This window comes from Gigantopelta aegis, chromosome 6, assembly GCF_016097555.1.
Source record: "Gigantopelta aegis isolate Gae_Host chromosome 6, Gae_host_genome, whole genome shotgun sequence".
Classification (NCBI taxonomy): domain Eukaryota; kingdom Metazoa; phylum Mollusca; class Gastropoda; order Neomphalida; family Peltospiridae; genus Gigantopelta; species Gigantopelta aegis.
Window position 1 is genome coordinate 78,192,976 of NC_054704.1, and position 26,217 is coordinate 78,219,192.

General features: G+C 35.4%; 1 protein-coding gene across 1 annotated transcript; it reads right to left on the reverse strand.

The window, feature by feature from the left end:
- Nucleotides 1-3,755: 3,755 nt before the first annotated feature.
- On the reverse strand, nt 3,756-26,125 carry LOC121374938 (membralin-like). The gene is made up of 11 exons (XM_041502082.1): nt 26,040-26,125; nt 17,383-17,672; nt 16,208-16,667; nt 13,668-13,778; nt 12,601-12,723; nt 11,249-11,349; nt 10,275-10,332; nt 9,326-9,409; nt 8,527-8,659; nt 7,610-7,709; nt 3,756-6,836 (listed from the first exon to the last, which is right to left on the reverse strand). Exons 2-11 carry the CDS (start codon nt 17,617-17,619, stop codon nt 5,322-5,324), a joined length of 2,922 nt encoding a protein of 973 aa, XP_041358016.1. The 5' UTR covers nt 17,620-17,672; nt 26,040-26,125; the 3' UTR covers nt 3,756-5,321.
- Between the last annotated feature and the right edge of the window lie 92 nt (nt 26,126-26,217).

Genomic DNA, 26,217 nt, shown 5'->3' on the forward strand with positions numbered 1-26,217 from the left:
TATTAAGATTTCTTGAATATTATTCCATGTTCCAGTTGGCAATATATACATTAACAAAAGGCTGAGTAAATTATAAACATGTTATATACAGCACATAGGATAAAAAGAAAAACCGAAAATATTACTTACTTCACAAGATTGTTATTACAATTATGAAACCTGGCAGACGAACAAATTAACACTTGAAAGACAAAGGTTTACTATGTTCACACAAATTATTTACAACAAAAAAAAGTACAATATATTTCCAGTTTATAAACTAAAACACTGAAAAATATATTTGTACATCAAGATTGAGCCAGTTTTAGGCTAAATACTAATATATTATTTTCTGTAACATAATCATTGTGTATCAACTGCAAAAATTTCTCTTTATTTTGTTTAGCCATTCTTTTTCTTTCTTTAGAAATGAAATAGCAATTGACTATTAAATTTATGAGTTGAATTACTGCAAATCAAACCCATTATTAAAGACAAGTGATTTTCTATACGAGATAAGAACACGTTCACGTATATCAATCAGGAACTAGAACTCATAATGTACTGACATTCTAAAATTGCTAACTTGAGGCCAACCTTTAGGAAATTTATTTACTATTAAAAAACCAACTATTTTTTGTGATTTTTTTTTTTTTTTACATTTTCAAAGTCTTTAAAGGTAGAGTCAACTCAAATAAGAGATTTATGTGTTGGAAAGATGCATACTTGGACCACCAACACATACTGACACTTTAACAAATGAAAAACGCGTAATTTTAGAGTTAATAAAAAACCATGATTATTCCTGCTAACTGGGGGCAGCCATTTTGTTTCGTTTTTGTGACGTCCGGTGGTATAGCTTGGGGCGAAGTGACGTCAGCTCCGTCCATCTTCTCTATGCACAGTGTAAACAAATGCTCTAATTTATGACAAGGCGCTTCGCTTTCATCAACCTGACTTGTAAAACAACATAAATGACTTGATAGTATAATAAACTATTTAACTAAATATATTTCAGGTTACATCAATAGAACGAAATGGAGTTATAGTATTTTTCTTTTTAAAAAAATCCAAAGAAACAATGCATACTATTAGGCCTATTGGTAGGGCACGTTCGAGCAAAAACGACCACTCACGATACCCAAGTGATAATTTTCTTTGGGACGACGTAATTGGTCAGTTTTGTGATTTTAGATGGGAAAGTCTACAAGGGTTTTACAGAATTACTTACAGTAATAAAGCAGGGCCATGGCCATGGCCTTTGATGTACCAGTCGTGGTGCACTGGCTGGAGCGAGAATAGTGAGATTTAAAGCCTAGGACATGTTGATAGACAATATTTTGACAATATTTATAACTGAAATGAAGGATTTTAAAAAGTAATTTGTCAAGGGTTCAAACAACAAAAATCCCAGCAATACATATAAATTTACACTTCTAGCTGCAATTGTACTTATATTAAAATATGATCTCTATTCTATTCCTTACAACTTGACATTATGTTTTACAGAAAAACATTTCCTATGCTTATGAATTTGCCATGAAAGTACATAGCTATCAGTAGTATTACACCCATAAAGTAGCAGCAAAATACAAAGCTCTGACAATAACTTAGCGTCATGGATGAAAATGGAATGAATAGCACAAGTAAACATTGTAAAATGTATCATATGTGAAAGTGTTAAAGTCACTGGCTTTTGTCCACCACCTTTTAAATTTGACCGTCACCCAACAACACATGTAAAAGCAGTGTATGTGGCCCCCCACAATATGAAATCCAGGGCGTAGATTTTTGAAGCTATTTTATCACTATGATATCATAAAACCTTTGTAGGCAATGACGCATCATAGCTTATGAATGTTTTATGATATTGTAGTGCTAAGATAGCTTCAAAAATCTGTAGCCACACTATGCTTAAAACTCTGATCTTTAGTTACTTCAGTTTTACTACCTTATTAATATTCAGATACACTGTTACAATTAACTATTCCAAATGAGGCAAAAAACGACAGGAATGATGTTATTTCGTTTAAACGTAATAGTGACAATTTCAAATAACCGGGGCCCATGCTTTTAAAACTTTTTAGAGTCCAGACTCAGTCTCTAATGACATCACATGCATTCAGTTTGTATGGCATTGTCATGACATTAGTATTTCAGATTCTATTAGTCTCGAGTCTAGACTATAAAGTTATATAAGTACCATTCCTGGAGCTACTGAAAACGGTACTTGCAAAACATGGTCTATTAGACTTTAGTGATCTAACTGCCATATTAATATAATCTCAATACAAATGAAAGTGTATTTTTAATAAACTTGCAAGTATTTGCTATCAACAGATATTGTCAAAAATCTACACTCAATTCTCTGCCCACGCCACCAGTTAAAGTTTCATTGTTTAATGACACCACTAGAGCACATTTATTAATTAATCATCAGCTATTGGATGTCAAACATTTGGTAATTCTGACACGTAGTCATCAGAGGAAACCCGCTACATTTTTTCTAATGCAGCAAAAGATCTTTCATATGCACTTTCCCACAGACAGGAAAACACACACCACCACCGTTGACCAGTTGTAGTGCACTGGTTGGAACAAGAAAACCCGTAATGAGTTGAATGGGTCTACTGAGGTAGTCTGATCCTGTGACGCAATCAACTCCAGCTCGCACTCAACCGACCGAGCCAAATCCTGGCCCCATGCCACCATGGCTAAATAATATATTAATGTTGTCAGTTTTAAACAGCAGAGGTGCATGAGTATGTGTGTGTGGATTCATAGTTGTAGGGGCCCCATCTCAGAAGCAAAACTGAAATATCACCCTATAGATAACAAAGAATGTGTGGTTATGGGTGAAGTGCTTCGTTTTATCTTCAGACATGACCATGCATTATCGATAATCAAACCTTCTTTATTAACGTGTTTTGTAGTATTTCAGAATATTTAGTCTTAGTGTATGTAATTTCAAAGTTTAGTTTGTATAAAAGATTATTGTATATATATTTTAGAATATACTAATGTAGGCAGGTTTTTATTTTGTAGTTTTTCTCTTTTTAAAATTAACAATTCAAAGATAATAGTATTAATACTGTGTGATAGGGAAGGTACCCCTCTAAATTACCCAACGATCTACACCCCTCCCTCTTCCTTTCTGTCATCATGACATAGTTGATATTGGGTTTCCTGTGCTATTAATTGTTTCTTTATTGTTAATACTTGATGAAAAAACAACATCCATAATATTAGAAAAAGAACTTCCCTATCCATGTGATGAATAAAACTGACAATGGCTTTTGAAAATGTTACATAACTCAAAAACAGACCCTTCTATTTCAATGAAAAAATGCCAGCCAGTGTTCGTATCTGATCTACATAAGCAAGCGCAGTGAACCCAATTGATATTTAGTGATACACTAAACACATTTAAATTATTGTTATATGGTATCGGAGATAGGGTTAAGGACCACACAAATAATGAGAGAAAATCCACTGCTGCCACGCAATGGGCTACTCTTTCTGATTAGCAGCAAGGGATGTTTTATATGCAGCATTCCAAAGTTGAGTACACCAGTGGTAGAGCACCGACTGGAATGAGAAATGGCCCAAAAGGCTCTCTGGCAGGGATCAATCCTAGAGTAGACCCAACCATGCATTGGGTGAGCACCTTACCACAGGGCTACATCCCACCCTTTGAACTTAAGAGTGGAGTATAGGACCTCATATGTACCAAACAGAGCTGCTGGTATCTTTCTAAATAATAACAATTAAAAAAATTCTCGAAATGGCAGCTTTAATACGGTATACATAATGCAACTAAAATCAAAGTTTACTTATTGTTATATTTCATTTCAAAGTAAGCAGTGCTCACAGGCTTAAAGAAAAATAATAATACTTATGAAAATTATTATGACAATAACTCTTTGGTTAAAATACAATGCTTTCCTATTAATGCAGGGTTTCTGCCATATGGTAGAGAGGATATATTTTTAAAATTTTATATACAGATGATAGTAAGAGAACTGCTGTTTAAAATGTGTTAAAGCCCATGAAATGTGTCCAATTTCAAAGCATTTTAAATCAATAACCACCTAGTAGAGGCACTTATAGGCTGTTTTCAATTAAAAATTATTAAGTTGCTGTCAAACAGAAACCCTGTAATGTGCTATATACCCATAATTTTTTTTTTTTTTTAAATACTGAGTAATTACAGATTGGTAATTAAATTGTAAAAACACTGATTAGTAGTAAACTGAGAATATCTCCAAGATATATTTATCTCTATATTGTGTAAAGGAAAGCTCTACAATGCGAAATTGATTACATACATATAGCAAAATGCAGCCCATCAGATGGATACAATACATGGAAATGACAAATTCACCAACAATGAGGTCTTGAAAGCCCATTTTGTCAATGAGCATCTAGAAACCTGAACATTCAAAGTTCAAATCTCACAACAGGAAAGAAGAGACAAAGGCACTATTGTTCGTTTCGTCTTGGAATTGTTTATTGTCATAGTGTCACCAAGGTAATACCTTTGTAATCGAAATTCATCTTTCTTGAAGCGGGCACTATTTTGAGTTTTAATATGCAAATTTTCTGGATATGATGCAAAAATGTCTTTATACTTACATAAAAAATATTAAGTCTATTTCTGTTAATGTTTTTTTTAATTTAGTGTATAAATAAGTAGGCAATTTTTTTTTTTTTTTTAAATCCATATAATTGGAGAAAAAAAAGCCCTTAATTAAATTCCACAAGAAAAACCAATAAAACACAAGCGAATCTAGCCACCAAGATTTGACATAAAGGAATGATGACATCTCATTGTGTACCAGTTCACTAAAGAAAACACTAAAATCTTTATCCAAGTCATCGTGCATCAATACCATCTGGAGCAGGACTGGTTGTACTGCTGAGCTTTACCCAGCCTGAGTTTTAGAGCCCTTTAATCAATAATTTTCCATATCCGGACCTAGCCATGGGCCTCTTCACTGCCAGGATACCTCGGTCAGTGCTCCCACTGCTCAATCTGCCCCCAGATATAAATATAACATTTTGGCTTCATTTCAGCCCCTTCGTTACAATTGGCTCACAGTGACACTGATTAAGTGGCATCTGAATTTGGGAATCACAGTTTTGGAGTGGTTTTTACACGCCTGTTCTGTATTCTCAGGAGTTATTTCCGAAACTTATATATGAAACATCTTTCAAATCAGTATTCACATGATCATCCTATTGTGAGGAGCTATTTACAGAAGAAACCGTAGCCAGTTTTACAACTAAATCCATTTTTTGTCAGTAAATACTTTTCTCACTTCATCCCCTTCTTTATCAGCTTACCGGTTGACTGGCAACTGGACTTGGGAATCACTATTTGGAGTGGTTTTACACGTCTGATCTGTATTCCCAGAGTTCACTTCAGAAACAGTATTACAACAATCTGTCAAATCGGCATTCATGTCATCCTGTACTGAACTGCCACTTACAGAAGAAACCGCAGCCAGTTCTACAACTGAATTCATGTTTCTGCAGTCTACAGTGTTTCTATAATCTACAGTGTCGGCATCAGCAGACTCCTTAACAACAACACTACTGCTACTGGCATCTACAGTTAAAGACTGTCTTGAAAATCCTGGAGGATTGCTGTTAGACGCTATTCTTTGGTCACTATTACTAACGTTGGTCTCTTCTATCACAGACTGTTCTGTCTGTTGTCTACTGTAATATTGGCTGCTGTCCGTCTGCATGGACTGACAGTACGCATGATCAAGAGTAACATTTCCTGCAGTATCTTGCATAGGATTATATTCACTACTTTTTGACCTGTCAGATGCTGACTGATTAGCAGCACCAACTGTTGCTGATATGACACTAATATTCCTCGATGCTGACTGATCAATAAATTCACTTGTTGCCGATTTTTCCGTAAAATAATTTGTTACCGACTGGTCAGTAGTAGACCGGTGATCAACATCTTTTGATGTCATTTCTGACTGGCTAGTCTCCACATTTGTAGAAATTTTCGATTGGCTAATTTCATCTGAAGTAGTTTTCAATTGGCTATTCTCAATATCTGAAGTAGCTTTTGATTGGCTTCTCTCAGTATTGGTAGTAATTTCTGATTGGCTACTCTCAGTACTGGTAGTGGTTTCCGATTGGCTACTCTCAGTACTGGTAGTGGTTTCTGATTGGCCATTCCCAGTAATGGTTTTAGATTCTGACTGGCCATTCCCAGTATTGGTAGTAGATTCTGGCTGGGCAACGTGACTGGTCTGCTCCTGTCCAGACTGTGCATTCCCGGACTGGTCGCTCTGTTCTGGAGGACTCTGATTCTGTTGCACGTTCACCTGTATCTCCATGGGCGTGGCCTGAGCTGCAGGCCTACGGAACCTCAGAAACATTCTGATGAAGCTGCTTGGCGTGTACACCTGAACCCGGAAATTGTTGTTGTTGTTTGGCGTGTTACCCGCATTTCTCACAAACGGTGGAATGTTGGTGTTCAACGCCGACAACAGCTCGTTCACGTTTCCTTCGATGTTCTGCCCATTCAGCAATCCCTGCACCCTCCCTGCTGCAGGAGTGTTTGGACTGACCGCAGACGCGTCACCATTCTGTACTACGTCGCCAGCGGCTACCTGTGCCTGGTCTCCAGCGACTGCAGCATCGCCGGTAGCATTCGGCGCAGCGTCGTTGGCAGCTTGCTGCTGGCCTGCATTCTGAGCGTCGCCATTTTGCTGTGGGTTGTTGTTCTGGGTATCTTGGTTTTGAGGGTTCTGCAGAATTTCCTGGATTCTCGCCTGCTGCAGGATGGCCGGTAGTTCATAGTGATGAAAGAAGTACACCATTGAATGCTGGAATAAGACGCAAAATAATTATTAACATAAAAAAGTAAATTACATTTAGCCAACCTGTTGGAAGTATTTCCATAAACGTTTATTTTCAAGCTTTAAGCTGTGTCATTCTCCAGGTGGATATTTAAAACTAAATTTGGCAAATACAATCCCTGCAATTGACATGGATATCAGCATATACTGTGGTGTTTTTTAAATTCTTCATGGCATTTTGTTTTTACTACGGACTAAATGCGACTCCACCTCGACAGCATATTTTTTGGCTGTGTACAGTTTCTTAATTGCAGGGCATACATATATATTTCATTACTAATTTGCCAAAAAGCTAATTTGAAAATTTTGTGTCCTTTGTAGATCTACAGCCATTTTGGCCATTTGGCTAAACGAAATTTGTATTTGGCTACAGAATTGCCATATGGCTAATAATTCTCGGGCTCCAGTTTAAACTCTGTATTTGAAGATGGTATCAAACAATAAGACAATTTTAAGACTGCTAAACAAATTTTTTTTTTTTTAATCTTCAGTGACAATAAACAAAGTAACACCTTTGCTAAATGTATACTTTTTTTTACACAAATGCTACTGAAAAAATGTAAAATGCTGTGCAAAGTCTTAACAATATTAGTAAGTTAAAATCACTATTTACTGATTGTCATACCTTCATCACATGAATAAATGTTTTTATATACAAACACTACTGAAAAACTGTAAAATGCTGTGCATAGTGTTAACATTATTAGAAAATTGAAGTTATTATTTACTGATTTTAATACCTGTATAAAAAGCCAGGAGGTGAAGAGAGCCAATCCACTGTACTGTCCATTAAATCTGTAGTGGTAGGCATAGAACGCAAAGTGATAGAGGTAAAAGAATCTGAAAATAAACAATTTTAAAAATGGAGAAAACGTGAGGTGTTTTCTATTTTATAGATACACTTTAAAGAAAGTGATTAAAACCAAAATAATTGTACAACAATAATGTAACAACATATAAAAATGTACATAAAAGTCTCAAATAAACAAAGTGAAAACGACAGATGGCTCAGATTAAGACAGAGTGAAAGGACAGACATCCGAATCACAAGAGCGAAGGAAAAAGAAGAAAGTTACAGTCACATGACCGGAACAGGAATGGGTGTCCCATCCCATTGGCTGTTGGGATGTTCGAACCAGACTACTATCCTTAGGGGAATATGCACTAGTTTGAGGACAGGTGATGTTGAAAAGAAATGTATTGCTTAGTAATGTTAACACTTCTCTTTATTTGCCTAACAACATCTCAGTACATTTAAAAGTATAGCTACTTTGTGTCTAATATTTTGTTATTTTCACACTTGGTCTACAGGACGACAGAAAACCTACCGTTGGCAAATAAGCTACTCCTAATAGCACCAAGGGAACTAGTATATATGCAATTTCCAAAGACAGGACAGCACATACCACAGCTTTTGAATTACCAGTCAATGAGAAATTGGCCAGGATGAAGAAAAACTTGGACGATCACCAACTGCATTTGATCCTATTACATCTCAGGTTGAATTATAACATATTTATTGCAGAGAAAGAAGAATCGAGAAACCGGTGTGAACAAATAAAAGGAGCTTCGTTCATAATCTGGTAAATAGGTGTAGATAATTTTAAAATCAAACTGTGTACTGGGATGTAATAAAGCTATTAAATGCACTGTGTACCTAAGCCAGTGCCTCTTGCTAATGTTTGTGTGACAGCAGATGGCATCGTACTGGTCTGCAATCCACACAATGAGGATGATGTAGAAAGCTGTGGTGGTGTCATTGAAGAATTCAGACATTATGGCTTCCATGCCTGGAAAACAAAATCATAACTTAAGGTCAACATAAAAATTGAATTACAAACTTTTATGTATTGAAATTTTACATTTATTATAAAATTAAAATATTAAATATTTAATATTTTACATTCCAAAACATTGTCATTTATTTCAAATCTATAAAGTAAAAAAATGTTAAAAAAAAAAAAAAAAAATTGTTTGTTTTGTTTAATGACATCACTAGAGTACAATGATTTTATTAATGATCGGCTATTGGATGTTAATTTTTTTTGGTAATTTTGAATCTTAGACAGGAAACATACTAAATTTTTCCCATTAGTAGCATGGGATCTTTTATATGCACCATCCCACAGACAGGATAGCACATACCACAATATAAATTGCAATGCACTGGCTGGAACGAGAAATAGCCCAATGGGCCCACACTAAGGTTCCAGCATTCCAGTATTAGCCACCTCTAAATTTCCTGGGAAATGTGATGGATTGGGACGAAAGAATGGTATGGAAGTAGAATTTTATGGAAGTAGAATTTTTTTTTTTTTAAATGTCTTAAGACCTAAAACAAACTTCATCAATAAATCTCATCCATTAAATTCCAAATTAAAACCATAATGATGTTGTTTTGTTTTTTGTTTTGCATTAGTCATAAACTTTAAACATGTTAAGTAAAAATGTCTTACCAACTAGAGCCAGTATAACGGTAAGGAGTGGAGCGGCTGGGAAAGCGACGGTCACATTCATTTCTAACATCTGGAGAAGATCAACTGTAAAAAAACACATACACCAACATTTACACAGTGTTTTGTCATAGCTCTACTTTAAAAGCTACATACAGCAGGTGATATTAATAAATAGTTGTGCATTTACATCAGATATGTATGAATGTTTTAGAAAGAAATGGGCATCAACAACTGCTAGAAAATATCATGATATGTTATGTCTAAAGTTATGGTTTTGAGGTTAACACATTTTAACGTTTAAATTATTCTGAAAAATGGAGAGAAAAAAAGGAGAAAGTATTTGCTCAAATTATATAGTCTTCCATTCCTCCTGTTACATGAATTATCCGTAAAATTTACCTACATTTCAAGAAGCATTCATAGAGTACTGCTAAAGCAATACATGTGCCCCACCAGACCCATCAATTTTTTTTTTTATCTCCGAAGTTCAAGGGGCATAACTGTCAAAAATGGGTAAATCGCTATGAAAGTTACACTTGACCTATAACAGTACATGATAAAGCTATACACAATTTCAGCTCAACATCTTGAGGCATTGCAAAAAAAAAAAGAAAAAAAAAAAGGCTGGAAAACTTTGACAGAAGAACAGACAAACAGGACGGACATGAAACCTATAGTCCTCTAGGAGACTAAAAATGCAAAAAGTGAACAACTGTTGGTTTTGTAAGCCAGTTCTGGTTGTCAGGCCTCGATATAAGGTGCACCTGTAGAATTAACACACTATATAGTGATTTCCCTTAGAAGCATATCAGGTTGTCTGAATCTCAATTCACATCCTGACAGTAACCATATAGGAGAGCAAATTTCCATTATACTACATGTATAAGTATTTTGACCATGTCTTTGTGGCATCACAGAAACTGATATTATGATCAGGATACAAACTTACCAATGAATAGAAATATCTGGTGGTGTGAATATCGTAGCAGAGTTGACACAGATACAGTCTGAAAAACAAATAGATCTTAATTTTAACAAAACTGATACAATATAGGTTTTCATTGTTAGATGTTAAAAAACATAGACTTAATGGCTTAATCAGTAAAGTAGTCATTTAAGTTAGACAGCATCATAGTTATTATAGTATATATGACATGAGTGGTTTGGAATATTAAAAAACTAAATAGATTAAAAAGCTATAATTTTTTTAGAAATGATGCCAACTCTCATCTAGCTACTTCAATGGCTTGCGTTTTCGCACTAATCTTAACTACACAGGAAACAATAATAGACTTTTCTCTTAAATATTTCTACCCACTCACATTTCTTCTAAAAAAAGAGAGAACATTTTGCTTTGTGTTCATTTTTAAAACCAGCCATGTGATGAAAGTGTTTAAGTTATTACATGTTTATTTGTGATCACACTATAAATAAATTAATTACAATTTCGAAATCAAGTTAAAGTTTGGTTTGTTTAACGACCACTAGAGCACATTGATTTATTATTCATCGGCTACTGGATGTCAAACATTTGGTCATTTTGACATACCTGCTACATTTTTCAATTAGTAGCAAGGGATCTTTTACATGCACCATCCCACAGACTTGATAGCACATTCCACAGCCTTTGATATACCAGTCATGGTGCACTGGCTGGAACGAGAAATATCCCAATGGGCTCACCGTCTGGGATCGATCCTATACCAACCACACATCAGGCATGTGTTTTACCACTGGGATACGTCCTGCCCCTATCATAATCAAGGTTTAAATTAGTGCGAATAGTATAATTATATTCTATTCATATAAAAAGTTGACATAAAGTATATGTTAAGAGTGATCCATCCATTGAAAGTATCAACAACTCTATCATCAATCATTACATAATTACATTTATATACTAGTATATTATGTTACACGTACAAAGACAAGCATAATGAATGCCGCTGCAATGTAGGAACTTCTTGCCATCCACATACTGACGAACCTGTAGTGTTCTCCAGTTACCACGTTCCTCAGGAAGCCTACAAATACAATATCACAATTTATTACACACACATGACATACAGGTATTGCTTTTCTTTAAATATACATCACTAATCATTTTAGCTTGTTTTAGACCATATTCCAACACATCTGTACCAAACAAGTCTATTACTAAAGGAAGGAAGAAATTTTTTATTTTAATGTCAAACACAACACATTTTAATTATTGTTATATAGCATCGGACATATGGTTAAGGACTACTCAGATAACAAGCATTCTGAGTACTGCTAAACCACTACAAGGCCTAACAAATTTCTTCAAAGTCCAAAGGCCACAACTCTGTGGAAAATATGTAAATCGCTAGGAAAGTCAAACTTGATGTGTAACAGTACATAATAAACCTATATACAAAATATGAGCTCAATATCTTGAGGCATGGTGAAAAACAATCTCTGGAAAACTATATGTGGGACAGATAGACAGAAAATGTTTTATTTAACAACACACTCAACACATTTTATTTACAGTTATATGGTGTCAGACATATGGTTAAGGACCATACAGATATAGAGAGAGGAAACCCGCTGTCACCACTTCATGGGCTACTCTTTTCGATTAGCAGCAAGGAATCTTTTATATGCACCATCCCACAAACAGGATAGTACATACCACGGCCTTTGTTACAACAGTTGTGGAGCACTGGCTGGAACAAGAAATAACCCAATGGGTCCACCAACGGGGATCGATCCTAGACAGACTGTACATCAAGCGAACGCTTTACCACTGGGCTACGTCCCGCCCCTGACAGAACAGAGACTAAACCTAAAGTCGACCGGTAGGGGACTAATAAGAGAGGAAACCCACTTCAACCATGCAATGAGTTACTCTTTTTCATTAGCAGCAAGGGGACTTTTATATGCAGCATCCCACAGACAGGATAGTGCATACCATGGCATTTGATATACCAGTTGCAGAACACTAGATGGAAAGAGATGTAGCTCAATGGGCCCACTAATGAGGATTTATCCCAGACCAACTTTGCAGCTGATGAACGTTTTACCACTGGGCTACATTCCACACCCAAGTCTATTATTGAATAAGTCACACTGAGTCAATTTAGTTTTATTTTAGGTACCTCTTGCATAGTAAAAATAAAAAAATAAACATTTCCTGATGGATACAAGGTGATCAGAAACCAATGATGACAAGTTTAATTGATTATTGTGCCTTATAACTTACACGGTTTAAGAGTTTCTTTTTTTCCAGTAGACTTGTTCTGTAAAATTACCTTTATTCTCTTCCTGCTCTGCCAACTGCTTAATACTTGACATGAGAATATCATCATATCCGAGAAACTCTTCGAGCAAGAAGCGACTGAAACCATCGCCAAAACATTCATCTTTCAAAGGATCTGTAAACAAAATAAGTGATTTACCAAGATTAGTATTTAGGGTTGCAAAATAAAAAATTTTTAATTCTGCTAGCAATTTGGTTTAATTTCTTTGAAAACATATAAGCAAAATCAATTTGTCACCAGTTAGACAAAACTGAAAAAAATACTCGACTAAGTAATCATGGTAATTTTTGAAAATAGTTTTATGTAGAGAATTTATTACGAAATATATTGCCCATATTAGACTTTCATGTACAGCATAAAGGGAAATATATTCACATGAAAAATCACGAAATTGTAATTTGAGCATGGATTTAATTCTCTTTTAACCACTGACTTTGCCCCATTTGTCAGTTTTTCCTCCAAATGAAAGAGTGAATCACATGACTCCCATGGGTTAAAGGTAAATTTGAGAAAATGAGGAATGGCAATATTGAAAGTAAATTTTGGATTATAGGTAAATCACCATGAAAGTCAAACTTTATCTGTAATAGTACATGATAAAGTTATACACTAAATTCCAGCTCACTATCTTGAGTCATTGTGAAAAAACCATCCAGAAAACTATATGTGAGATGATGAAACCTATAGTTCCCTCCGGTTGGACCGGCAGGTGACTAATAATTAGGTAATAATACTATTTAACTTGTAGACAGGACCGGTTATTTCAGAAATAAATACATATATATTTTTTAATTCTGTGATATTTGCAAATAATTTTTGAAGCATTTGACTCATGAAATGATTTGTTCTAGAAAACTGGAGAAAACTTGGGAGTGTGAACCATAAGACGTGAAGGAAAAAGAAGAAAGTTACAGTCACGTGACCGGAACAGGAAGGGGTTCGCAGTAGAAGAATTCAGGACATCCCATTGGCTGTTGGGATGTTCGGACCAGTCTACTAACCGTAAGGAATATGAACTAGTTTTGAGGACAGGCGATGTTGAAAAGAAAAAGACTTACCAAGAGTGACCAACATGACAGTTATGTTCAATCTCTGACGAGTTTTAGGAGACAGTCGCAGGAAACCGTATTCCAGAGCATATTCTACAATATATTTTTCCTCTGGCCACACTAGAAAGAACAAAAAAACCCAGAGGGTTCACATGAAATATTTTTAAAAGATTAAATATTTACCAAATATCAACCGCTAATCAAACTATTATTCTTTTTATTTTGGTAGGTTCTGATGAATGTTTATGAGTTAAAATAAACTAATGTACTGCACATATTTGGTTTCAACTGCATTATTCTGATCCTAAATATTATTTCCTAAATAAAAAGAACAGGTAAAAATTTATAATTTTATGATGAGTGGTGTTCACAGTAATATATAATGTGCATGATACAAGATCTAGATTAATAGATTTTGGTAAATCAAGAAAATGTGAAAATCAAGTAAACGTGAAAATACTTTTCTTAGTCTACTGGTTGTCAATATTTTGGTAATTCTAAAGCATAGTTATCAGAAGAAACCCACTCATTATTCTACATGCATTTTTTAACAAAGGACAGCACATACCATGGCCTTTGATGAACAGGAAAACATCCATTAGGTCTACAAAGGGTTTTTCTTATCCTACAACCCAAGCACCTTAGGTGAGCTCACCCACTTAGTGTTAGAGCACTTGGATGAAATATGGTGGGTTGAAACAAAGGATTCATACCATTTAGTTCCCCACAACTGATACACCAAATGCTGATGTATGTACTGTTCTGTCCATGGGAAAGTGCTTATAAAACATTATTTGATGTTTTACAGTTGGGAGTAGCCTCTGTGCCTCAAGCAGGTTTCTTCTCTCTCTAGACCTGGGCCCGTGCTTATAAAACTTTTACTCAATCTCTAATGATGTCACACACATACAATATGTATGCCGTTGTCATGACTTTCACGTCTCAGACTATTAGAGTCTCGAGTCTAGACTTTAAATGTTTTATAAGCACCAGACCAGGTGTCAACCATAGTTTAAAAGTGTTGAGGTCAGACCTGTCAACCTTTAGTCAAGAGAAAGCAGGAGGTGTGTGTTGAAAAAGCAGGAGATTTGGTCAAAAAGCAGGAGATTTATTAAATTCACACAATTTAACCCAAAATCGCAAGATTTAAAAAAAACATTATTACAATAAGTTATATGAATACTTTATAATGTCATATATACTTCTTAACTTTAGATCTTGGCATTAAAAAAAAAAAAAAAAAATATTATTATTATTTTTTTTTTTTTTTAAGTTTAAATATTATTATGATTTAATACATATTTAAACAAAAAAAAATATTTTATCCAAAAATGTTAAGAACATGAACAAGAAATAAAAAATTTAATTAGTACATTTACGGTATTACACTTACAGCCTTACAGGTTGCGTTACATTATCATTTGTGGTTAGTGTACCTAATACCAAAGACAAATTATATAAATCTTATAAATTAATATTCAGTTTTTACTATAATGAGGAACGGTGGCGTGGTACTGATTTAAAATCATTATAATGTGCAATAAACATTGTATTTTCATTAATCATAAGTAAAACCTCTTTACGGACATCGTGTGAAATATACCGGAATTATACCCATTTCCGTGAGTAACTTTATGTCAATGTCAAACAACATTTTTTAATTGTACAAAAATAATTTCTTGAAGTGTACCCTTATAACCAACATTTTACCGCACAAACATACAAAATTCACTGACACAAGTATGTTTATACAGCTAATTGGTCTTTCGTTGTCTTGCTGTGACATGTGATTTTAACATGCATCGTGTGTATCGCTGTCAACTCAGATTTGTCATAGTTGCATTATGTAATCCAGTGGGAAGACATTTTACAATTCAGAGGTGTTATTAAAAGTAAAGTTTGTTGTTATTTAACGACGCCACTAGAGCACATTGATTTTTATCTTATCATCGGCTATTGGAACTAAATTGGATAGTTTTTTTTTTTTTATATGGCAACACTGAATGTCAATACACAGCCTGTTTAATTAGCGGCAACACGCTTCGTAGCCATTACGATGACAACAAACATTATAATAACACATCATTTTATAAACTCCATGTGCTTTTTTAACAATATAAATAGGCTATCCCACAATTCTCACTTCGGCAAAGGGTTAAACAGTCGGGACAATTCGGCCTGTTACATTCTCGGAAACCGAAAGTAGTCGACATTTTCCGAATGAGAAAAAAAGGCAGAGTTACTTCCCTTCTGTTATTTTGACAAAAGAGGATCGATTTTTTTTTTATGCTTACAAAAATGTCATTTAACAGGAGAAACTGTCTCCCGCACAGGAGAAAGGAGATTTGATCAAATACCGGGAGACTCCCGCGGAATCCGGGAGGGTTGACAGGTCTGGTTGAGGTGTCATTAAACAAACATTCCAATCATTTCTTTTCCTTAAATTTGAATAAGAAACTTGGCAGATATCAGTTAAATAAATAATATTAGTAATAGCGCCCAAAGAACTTTGGTCTACTGTTCTTTAATAACTGACAATAAATATTAACCTGCTTTAGCGAGCATTTCCAGTTCAGAAAGCGTCTCCTGCAGAGATTCAGCTTGTCCTTCATCCGGCATCTGTTCTGCCTTGTCTCGGTCCATTGTCGAATTCATATCCACCAACACCTCACCTTCCAGTTCCTTCACGGGATTGTCATAGATAGAGGCATTTTCAAACGTCACATTCCCTTGCATGGCGGAACCTTCCTTCGTCTTTTCAGACTGGTTCCAAGACGTGTCGGCAACGTCCACCACTTTGAGTTCTCCATTTTCAAGGCGAATGGTGAAGTCAGAATATTCCTTCTCGTAAGAGTTGTTAATACTGTAGTTATCTGAGGCATTCTTCACAATCTCCACCCGGAGAATGCCATGCCGCGGCCACGTCTTCTGAACATGTTGCAAACAGTTGATTGGTGTCCTCGCAAAAGCTATGTGAATATACACAAGGATTCCGAGCACTGCCAATGCCTGCAAAATATTAAAAAAACACATAGGCAAAATTCAAAGATGTAGAACATATGGCTTGTTTGTTGAAATAATAATATGCAAGGGGCCGCTCAAATATTACGTAACATTATTTTGTTCAAAATAAGACACGCTCCCTCCCCATCCCCCCCCCCCCACCAACAAAATTACATAATGCGATCCTTTTACTGTAAAAGACATTTTCTGTTAACATGAAAAATAAAACATATATCAACATTATAAACAATGTTCTCTGCTCAATATGGAACTGACAATTATTTTAACAGGTGTGAAGCTAATATAACTAAAAATCCACATGCCACAGCTCATATTGAAGTTTTTGAATTTGAACAATGTGACTTTGCATCTCCCTATAAATTTTTTTTTTAATAAACTGGTGCCTGATGCTTCCGTGTTCAGAATGCTGAAAATCTTTCAATCCAAAATTGGCACTGGAAATATTTGGTTTGAAGATTACTAATTATGCATTTATTTGTGTTTTAAAAGAATAATTCAAAATTTTAATTTTAAAATTGTACTGTTTATAAAATATGGATGCAAAGAGAAATTATAATAAGATATTTTAAAATGTATTGAGTATGAAATAAAAATAATAATGTGGGAATGTCCTGCTATTCACCATATTAAAAGTTATCAACCATCAGAGCTATAAAAATACAAAGGAGAAGAATTATTTCAAGATAAAAAAAAGTCAAACCTTGAGTAAAATAGCAAATTCCACAATTCTTCGCACTGACCGAGGAAAGGCTCTTGCATATGTGATTGCAATTCTGTAGAACAGTGCATGAAACAGTCTGTCTCGAATGTGAAGAATGGGGTTTCCTTGGCCTCTCCCAGGGGCTGTCCCCCGAGGCTGTCCAACATTGCCACCATTATTCAGCAAGTTGTTATTTGGTAAATTATCATTGTTGTTGTTGGCTGGGTCAGGATTCATCTTTTTACAAATGTATTCAAACCAGAAGGAAAACTACATGTGCATACATGAATCTGAAAAGAAATACAAACATACATTAATAATTAATTTAAAAGGAATATATAACATTATTCAGGGTAGGACGTAGCCCAGTGGTAAAGCACTCTTTTGATGCGCAGTTGGTCTGGGATCGATCCCCATCAGTCTAGGATTGATCCCAGTCGGTGGGCCCATTGGACTATTTCTCGCTCCAGCCAGTGCACCACGACTGATACATCAAAGGCTGTGGTATGTGCTATCCTGTCTATGGGATGGTGCATATAAAAGATCCCTCGCTACTAATGAAAAAATGTAGCGGGTTTCCTCTGTAAGACTAATGTCAAAATTACCAATGTTACACAAAACAAAAAAAACAAAAAATTGTTATTACTCATAAAGAAAAAAAAGATGGCCGAAAACAGAAAAAAACTAAATTGATGGTAATGATTATTTACTGCCATAAATTAAATTATGGGGAACCATTTAAAATTAATATTAAGCATATACATATATATTTAATCCTTTTCAAGGCTTTTGTACTAGTTTCAGGGTAGTGAACTTGAAGGCATATATTACACTAAGAGGTGAGGAATCATAACCGTATTACATGTAGGTCATTTCTATCATAGATATATATTTATTACACTGCAGTAGCTGTGATATCATACCCATGTGTATATTTTTCTTCTCCCATAAATTCATGTTTGTTAAAAACAAAATTTAGATTGTGCTAACATTCACAGTAATTTTAATTCCACAATTTGTAGAAATGTTTAAAAATTAACTTTTGTCAGTAGGGCCTATGTACACAACAGTAAGATTGATTGGTTGATAGATTTCTTGATTTATTTTTATAGCATAACAATTTAAATTAATTTTAAAAAATGATGATTTTATATCATTTTTAAACCTAACATTTGTTTTTTTTACATTAAAGGTAGACTAAACTCCAACAAGAGCCTTATGTGTTGGAAAGATGCATACCTGGACCACCAACACATACTGACAAATGAAAAACACGTAATTTTAGATTTAATAAAAAACCATGATTATTCCTAACTGGGGGCAGCCATTTTGTTTTGTTTTTGTGACGTCCGGTAGTATAGCTTGGGGCGAAGTGACATCAGCTCCGTCTAACTTCTCTAGTATGCACAGTGAAAACAAACGCTCTAATTTACGACAAAGTGCTTCGCTTTCATCAACCTGACTTGATAGTATAATAAACTATTTAACTAAATATATTTCAATTTCCATCAATAGAATGAAATGGAGTTATAGTATTTTTTTCTTTTAAAAAATCCAAAGAAAAAAATGCATATTATTAGGCCTATTGGTAGGATACATTCGAGCAAAAACGACCACTCACGATACCCAAGTGATAATTTTTTATTTTTTTTAGGACTACGTAATTGGTCAGTTTTGTGATTTTAGATGGGAAAGTCTACTTAATCAAGGGTTTTACAGAATTATTTACAGTAATAAAGCAGCAGGACGGCTGGTAAGGTCCATTACGATTTCAGGTTATCACACAATACCCTGTGATCTTAATAAAAGATGCACATCTTTTTAGTGTGACTAGACACAGTATCTGGGGACCGTCTAAATATACACCTGCCAATCAAGAACCACAGGTACAGGCCACGGAAAGAAAAGACCAATTAACCAAGAAAACACTGTGGGTACGTGGGTTAATTTATATACAAAACATAATGCAGTTATTTCAACACTTTGACAATGGTGGTTTATTTTGTATTGAAAAATAAACCACATATACACGATGCTGTTACTGGGATGGATATTATTACAGAACATTGCGATGCATGCGCAAAAATCAGGTATGTTTTGTTTCTTCAGTTCGAAGACTAATTCCTGATGTGACACGTTAGGTATTACGTAACCAGCAGCTCACCAGAGGGCGTATTCACTGGGATGGTACAAAATGGCTGCGCCGGTTATATAAAATAGCCGTCACATTTAACCATTTTATTAATTAACTATACGATTATACTTGTTGATATTAAGCAATAATGTGCATTATGTATCGTTGAATATGCATACCAGTCCAAAAGCCTTGCTTTAGCATTCCTTTAATTACGTGACTGAATGTTTGAATCGATGTTTGATGAACTCAATATTTTATGTGGGTCCCATGATATCGGCACAATGTTGCAAACTGTATATTATTATAATAATGTTGAAGATATGTAAATAACAAAAATATTTCATCTTTATCAGAAAGTGTCATCTTTGTCTGAAAGTGTTTATAATACACTACATGTTGTCATAAGGAGCCCTACAAAAACTCAATCTTTGACAACCAAATTGTTGCCAGGTACCAATTAAAATAGCTTACTGCTTAACACCTGATGTCACAAAACTTTAGAATTGATCATTTAGCATTCCACCCAATGTTAAACTTACATACATGTTAGTAATACAAATGTTACAAGAAGAAACCATCAAACCTATCCAAAATTGGCAGACACTGTTTTTGTTTTATGTTGTTACTATCGCTGTCACGTCATTGTTTATGGTGTAAATGCTGGTGTTGGAAAATGTATTTTTCAGACAGTAATTTTAAAATGACAATTTTATCTTTGCAAATTTTAAAATTGCCTGTTTTCAACACGAAGTACACTATGGAGGAGCAGGTCAACTCGCCCCAAAACCAACTCACCCCAGCAGTTAGTCAACTCGCCCCACAGTTCGGTCAACTCGCCCAAAGAATGTTACCAATTTGCCGCACTGATTGGTCAACTTGCCCCATTTGACGGAACTAAAACATATTTCACACTAGAACATTCACTAGGAGTTCAAATTGGTAAATTTTATGTCACAGAATTAACCGGAGCAATGGACAATTATATTAAACTGCTTTTGTCTGCTGTATTCAGACGGGCACTGATTAATTGGAGCTACTAAGACTGCATAGGGCCTGGTGCAAATAAGACTAAATTTTCTTGTCTCTACTATATTTTAGCTTCTGAAAATGACTATTAATGTGATATTGATGGTTCTTTGTTGTCAATTAATTTGTATGTACCCAATTGATATATGTTTCAAATTGCAGACAAATAACACTAACGGAAGTAAAGATACCTAGCAACAAAGTTGACAAAACCTGTGAAAAACTGCAACTTTTTGCATGACAAGCATGTTTTATAAAAACTACAATTATGTGCAAATTAAAATAACACACCTCCTTAAGTGAATATGATATATGCTTACATAGCGTAATTACCGCAAAATTTGTAATTGCAAAAATCAATGAAATCTGTCAATAAATAAGATTTGTGCAGTACATTTTCGAAAAATGGGTAATTGTCTCCAAAAAACCCTTTCCCCCCATTTTACTTGTTTTTGCATGAATAAAAATTAAGATAAATCAGTTATTTGTGCCTAATATGAGTAATTTCATAACAAATGTAGTGATAATGTAAATAACTAGTGTAGTTTATCCGTTCTATGCTTGTCACTCTCTCTACTCGTTTCCTTTGGTAGCATGTAACACCTGTCCCAACCATAATGGTGGTGGTTCTTCCTTATATATTGTTGTGTAGAATACTATATACTAGTAGTTACACTATTCATCCAATTCTCTTGCACACATTTCCTTAACCCATTATTATTATTTTCTCGTACAGTGGGCTTAATTCTCAAAGACAGTTCCAGACTAAGGACCCAAAACTAGTGGTGTCCCAACCATAACGCTTCTGTCCCAACCATAACGCTTCTGTCCCAACCATAACGGCAACAGTATAGATTATTTTTTAACAATAATATCACTTTACACGTCTCTTAAAGATAAATCAGTTATTTGTGCCTAATATGAGTAATTTCATAACAAATGTAATGATAATGTAAATAACTAGTGTAGTTTATCCGTTCTATGCTTGTCACTCTCTCTACTCGTTTCCTTTGGTAGCATGTAACACCTGTCCCAACCATAACGGTGGTGGTTCTTCCTTATATATTGTTGTGTAGAATACTATGTAGTTACACTATTCATCCAATTCTCTTGCACACATTTCCTTAACCCATTATTATTATTTTCTCGTACAGTGGGCTTAATTCTCAAAGACAGTTCCAGACTAAAGACCCAAAACTAGTGGTGTCCCAACCATAACGCTTCTGTCCCAACCATAACGGCAACAGTATAGATTATTTTTTAACAATAATATCACTTTACACGTCTCTTAAAAGCTACCAAATTTAATAGCAGTGAATGTTTCAAACATGTTTTTTGTCATAAGAAGATTATAATGTACCAATCCATTGTAATTAAATGTTTGTTGGAATACAAAACAAATTTTGGTTACTTAAATGTAATTAAACAAGGTATCATTTACAACCGACAGATGCTAATAGAGTAAATGCTTTGTAAATTATATAAGTTATATAAGAAGTGCCTAAATATAAGGAAATTTACAAAGAAAACATAAAATAAAAGTCACAATTAAATATATATATAAACATAATGTGGTTGCCGTTATGGTTGGGACAATTATGCATTGGAGTGGTGTTTTATAGATAATCACAGATTAAATGAACACTGTTAGTTAAGCTGTTTTATACTTCATGTGCACATGCATTACAAGTACATGTATGTGGGTATCCAATACACATTTAGAATTACTGACAAAGTAAAGCACCAAATATTTGATGTATGAAGGTTATGCATTCTAAAATTCATTCAAATGAGGTACCAAACATTATTTAGTGAATAATATGTGTATGTATGCTACAAAACATGGATTGTGAACAATTCTTTTGAAACTACAGTTTGTTGTTTATTATTGTGCCCCAACCATAACGGTCCAGGGTAACACTAAGGATGTGGGCATTTGAATGGCAATGTATGGCTAATCATAGATTAAATGGACACTAAGTACATAATTGAGTAACTTTGAGCTATTTTTATGTTGTCTGGGTATTTAGTTCTGTGAAAGTTTAATTGTCTTTCATTTGACATTTTGGGAGGTGTTCAGAATGTCACAGTTCTTTGAAATAACACTTCTATGATCACATTTATGTGAGATTTTAGGAAGCTAAGATTGTTTTAAATGATTATCATATGAATGTATTATATGTTTTTATGATAACAGTAATAAAATGTCAACTATTAAATGTTAATTTGTTCAAATTAATTGCTATTGTAAAGCATGTGTCCCAACCATAACGGTGAAATCCTATTCAGAGTGAAATATTCAAGAGCTTATATTCATGCACTTACAAGAGATACCGTCTTCAAATTTTCAGGAAGTTAAGTAAGCATGTCCAGAATTATAGTTAAGACATTTCTACTTATCTAAATATATGCCTTGTTATTTAAAAAAAAAAAGAGAGCATAATACCAGTTCCTGAAAATACATATAATTTTCTATGTAAAATGTCAATATTTTTTTATCAGCAACCATTTATAGATTGTTTATAAAATTGCATTAGGTCCATGCCAACATATCCACACTAAAAAACCTTGAAGATAATAAATAAAACTTGTATTATTAACTGGTCAGAATATTACAATGAAATTATGAAATGGTGTCCATTGTATTCAAAATAGATACAAATCCACAAAATTTATTTTTGTCATCAAAATATACTCTTCAAAAAAAGAAACGCAAAAGGGTACAAATGGGTTATAACTCCGATTTTATGTTTCCTACCAGTTCATGCTTTGTGAATATAAGGTCATTGCATGTCCCAAACACATTCCCACGGTTACATTCGATAAAACGCAGCTACTGTACAATAAAGTTCCAAAATGTGAATATTCGCAAAAACGCAGCCACGTGCAAACCATGTCACCACTGCACGTGCGTTGTCTGCACGTGCAACATGAACACCGACAGTATAAAAGTGCAGGGTGTTCGCTTGCCTGGCCTCTGTATCCGGCCGACAGTTGACAATCCAGGACATGCCACGTCTCAGTGAACCGCAGAGAAACAATGCCATCGGCCGACTAGACGCAGGCAAATCCAGAATGGCCGTTGCCAGGGCATTCCATGTGTCCCCAAGCACCATCTCCAGACTGTGGGACCGTTACCAGCAACATGGATCAACATGTGACCTCCCTAGATCCGGTCAACCACGGGGTCACTACCCCCGGGCAGGACCGCTACATCCGGGTACGCCACCTTCGGGAACGATTGACTACTGCCACCTCCACAGCCGCAGCAATACCAGGTTTGCGCAGGATATCCGACCAGACCGTACGGAACCGCCTACGTGAGGTAGGAATTCGTGCCAGACGTCCAGTTCGAGGTGTCATCTTAACACCACAACACCGTCGACTCCGACTGCAGTGGTGCCAGATTCATCGACAATGGCCTCAACTGCGATGGAGACAGGTGTGGTTCAGTGACGAGTCCCGATTTCTGCTCCGACGTCATGATGGAAGATGTCGCGTGTATAGGCGTCGTGGTGAACGTTATGCGGCAAACTGCGTGCAGGAAGTGGACAGATTTGGCGGGGGTAGTGTCATGGTGTGGGCAGCCATCTCACACACTGGCAGAACTGACCTGGTCCACGTGCAGGGCAACCTGAATGCACAGGGCTACATTGACCAGATCCTCTGGCCACACATCGTTCCAGTTATGGCCAACGCAGTGTTCCAACATGACAACGCCAGGCCTCACACAGCACTTCTCACAACGGCTTTCCTACAGAACAACAACATTAATGTCCTTCCTTGGCCATCGATATCACCGGATTTGAACCCAATTGAGCATCTATGGGACGAGTTGGACCGACGCCTCCGACAGCGACAACCACAGCCCCAGACCCTGCCCGAGCTGGCAGCAGCCTTGCAGGCCGAGTGGGCCACCATCCCCCGGGACGTCATCCGTACTCTGGTTGCTTCAATGGGCAGGCGGTGCCAGGCAGTTGTCAACACACGCGGAGGCCACACCCGGTATTGACTCCAGATGACCTTGACCTTGGTGGTGTGTCCTATCACTTACTCACAATGGACTAGAGTGAATTGTGAACAATCCTGCAACATTTGGTAATTATCGGACTCACCATTCAATAATTAAATCAATTCTCCAAATGTTACGACAATGTGGTTTTGCGTTTCTTCTTTTGAAGAGTATATATACTATTCCCCTGTTGAAATTGCTGAAAATCAGACCATTTGTTAAAGTTGAATTTTGGGTCAAATGTCACACTTTATTTGCACCAGGCCATAGATGACATGTATGCAATGTTTAGTTTACTGATTGGTGTTTTGCCCATGACAAAATGTTAGAATGTTCAACAAAAGGAAAAAAAGCACTACTTATTAACAACTGTCCTGCTTTGTGCAGTCAGTTGTGTGACGAAGAAGAGCCGCACATTCCTACTATTTTTTAGACAACAAGCACTCGAGATGCTACAAACAATGATGTCAACTGAGACTGCTTTCAATCTCTATGGTATAATAAGGAAATAATTAAAGGTACAGACTGACAGACAATTTTAAAGGAGGCTTCACAGTTCATTGTATCTTAAATTTGTAATGGAAATGTTTTATTTAACGACGCACTCAACACATTTTATTGACGTCACGGTTATATGGCGTTGAATAAATCTGTAAATGCCAATAGTGAAGACAAACTGGGCGAATTATAATTATAAGATACACTATCAAACTGTACATCGTCATTAATAATAATAAAGTAATATATTATTGTTTATCCAATATTAGGACCTCGCCAATATAAGACCATTTTTAATAAAGACACACAAGTGGTCCTAATAGCGGAGTTTCACTATAATATTAAGAAATAAAATTAGACCAAAGATGTAGACGTTCATTTTTAATATCGTCAAAATTATTTACAGACACTGAGACAGTAAAGTTGAAATTGGGGGCGAGTTAGTAACTTTTTGGGGGCAATCCGTTGACTAAACCATTTGGGGAGTTGACTAAACCTTTTGGGGCGAGTTGACTAAACAGTTTTGGGGAGGGGAGTTGAGGGGGGGGGGGGGGGGGGGGGGGGGAGTTGAGAGGGGACGAGCTGGTTTTGGGGCGAGTTGACCAGCATTTCATAATGACACTACCCCCATAAATAAAATCATAAAAATGGATATCATTAGCCTTAGGGTATACGTGCAAGTTAATGGACCAGTAAGCAGGTAGTTCCACTTCCAGTGAATAAATCTGCAAGATCAGGCTTCAAATTATTACTTCTGATAATAATCAATATAGTCATTTTCACTATACATATTAACTCAGAAACATATTTCTGTTAATTTATGTACACAATACAGACTGAAATTCCCAATATTCATGATTTGGGTGGATTTGCCAAATCATTTGGTGTTTAACACGACTCGTAATAAATCAGTACAGTTCATCTCTGTTTACCCAACCCATAATGGAAGACTTTAAAAAAGCAAAGGACAAAGTATTGACTTACAGAGAACCACACTTTAGGTGCTCTGATAACAAATAGTATTTAACATCTGTTTGGCGAAACTCATCATCTCATGAGGCCATTTTGAGACAATAATCTTTAAAAGGAACATTATAGTGTCGAATTATTATTAAATGTCGAATGCATTTCAAATGCAATACAGTTTGAAACCTAATATTAT

What these genes read in the sequence shown, in the direction of transcription:
- LOC121374938 (XM_041502082.1), bottom strand. Translation starts at nt 17,619, where the DNA reads ATGAATCCTGACCCAGCCAACAACAACAATGATAATTTACCAAATAAC. An exon ending in TGTCATGTTGGTCACTCTTG is followed by an intron (nt 12,724 to 13,667) that starts GTAAGTCTTTTT and finishes TTTTGTTTACAG; the next exon opens with ATCCTTTGAAAGATGAATGT. An exon ending in CCTCCTGGCTTTTTATACAG is followed by an intron (nt 6,837 to 7,609) that starts GTATTAAAATCA and finishes GTCTTATTCCAG; the next exon opens with CATTCAATGGTGTACTTCTT.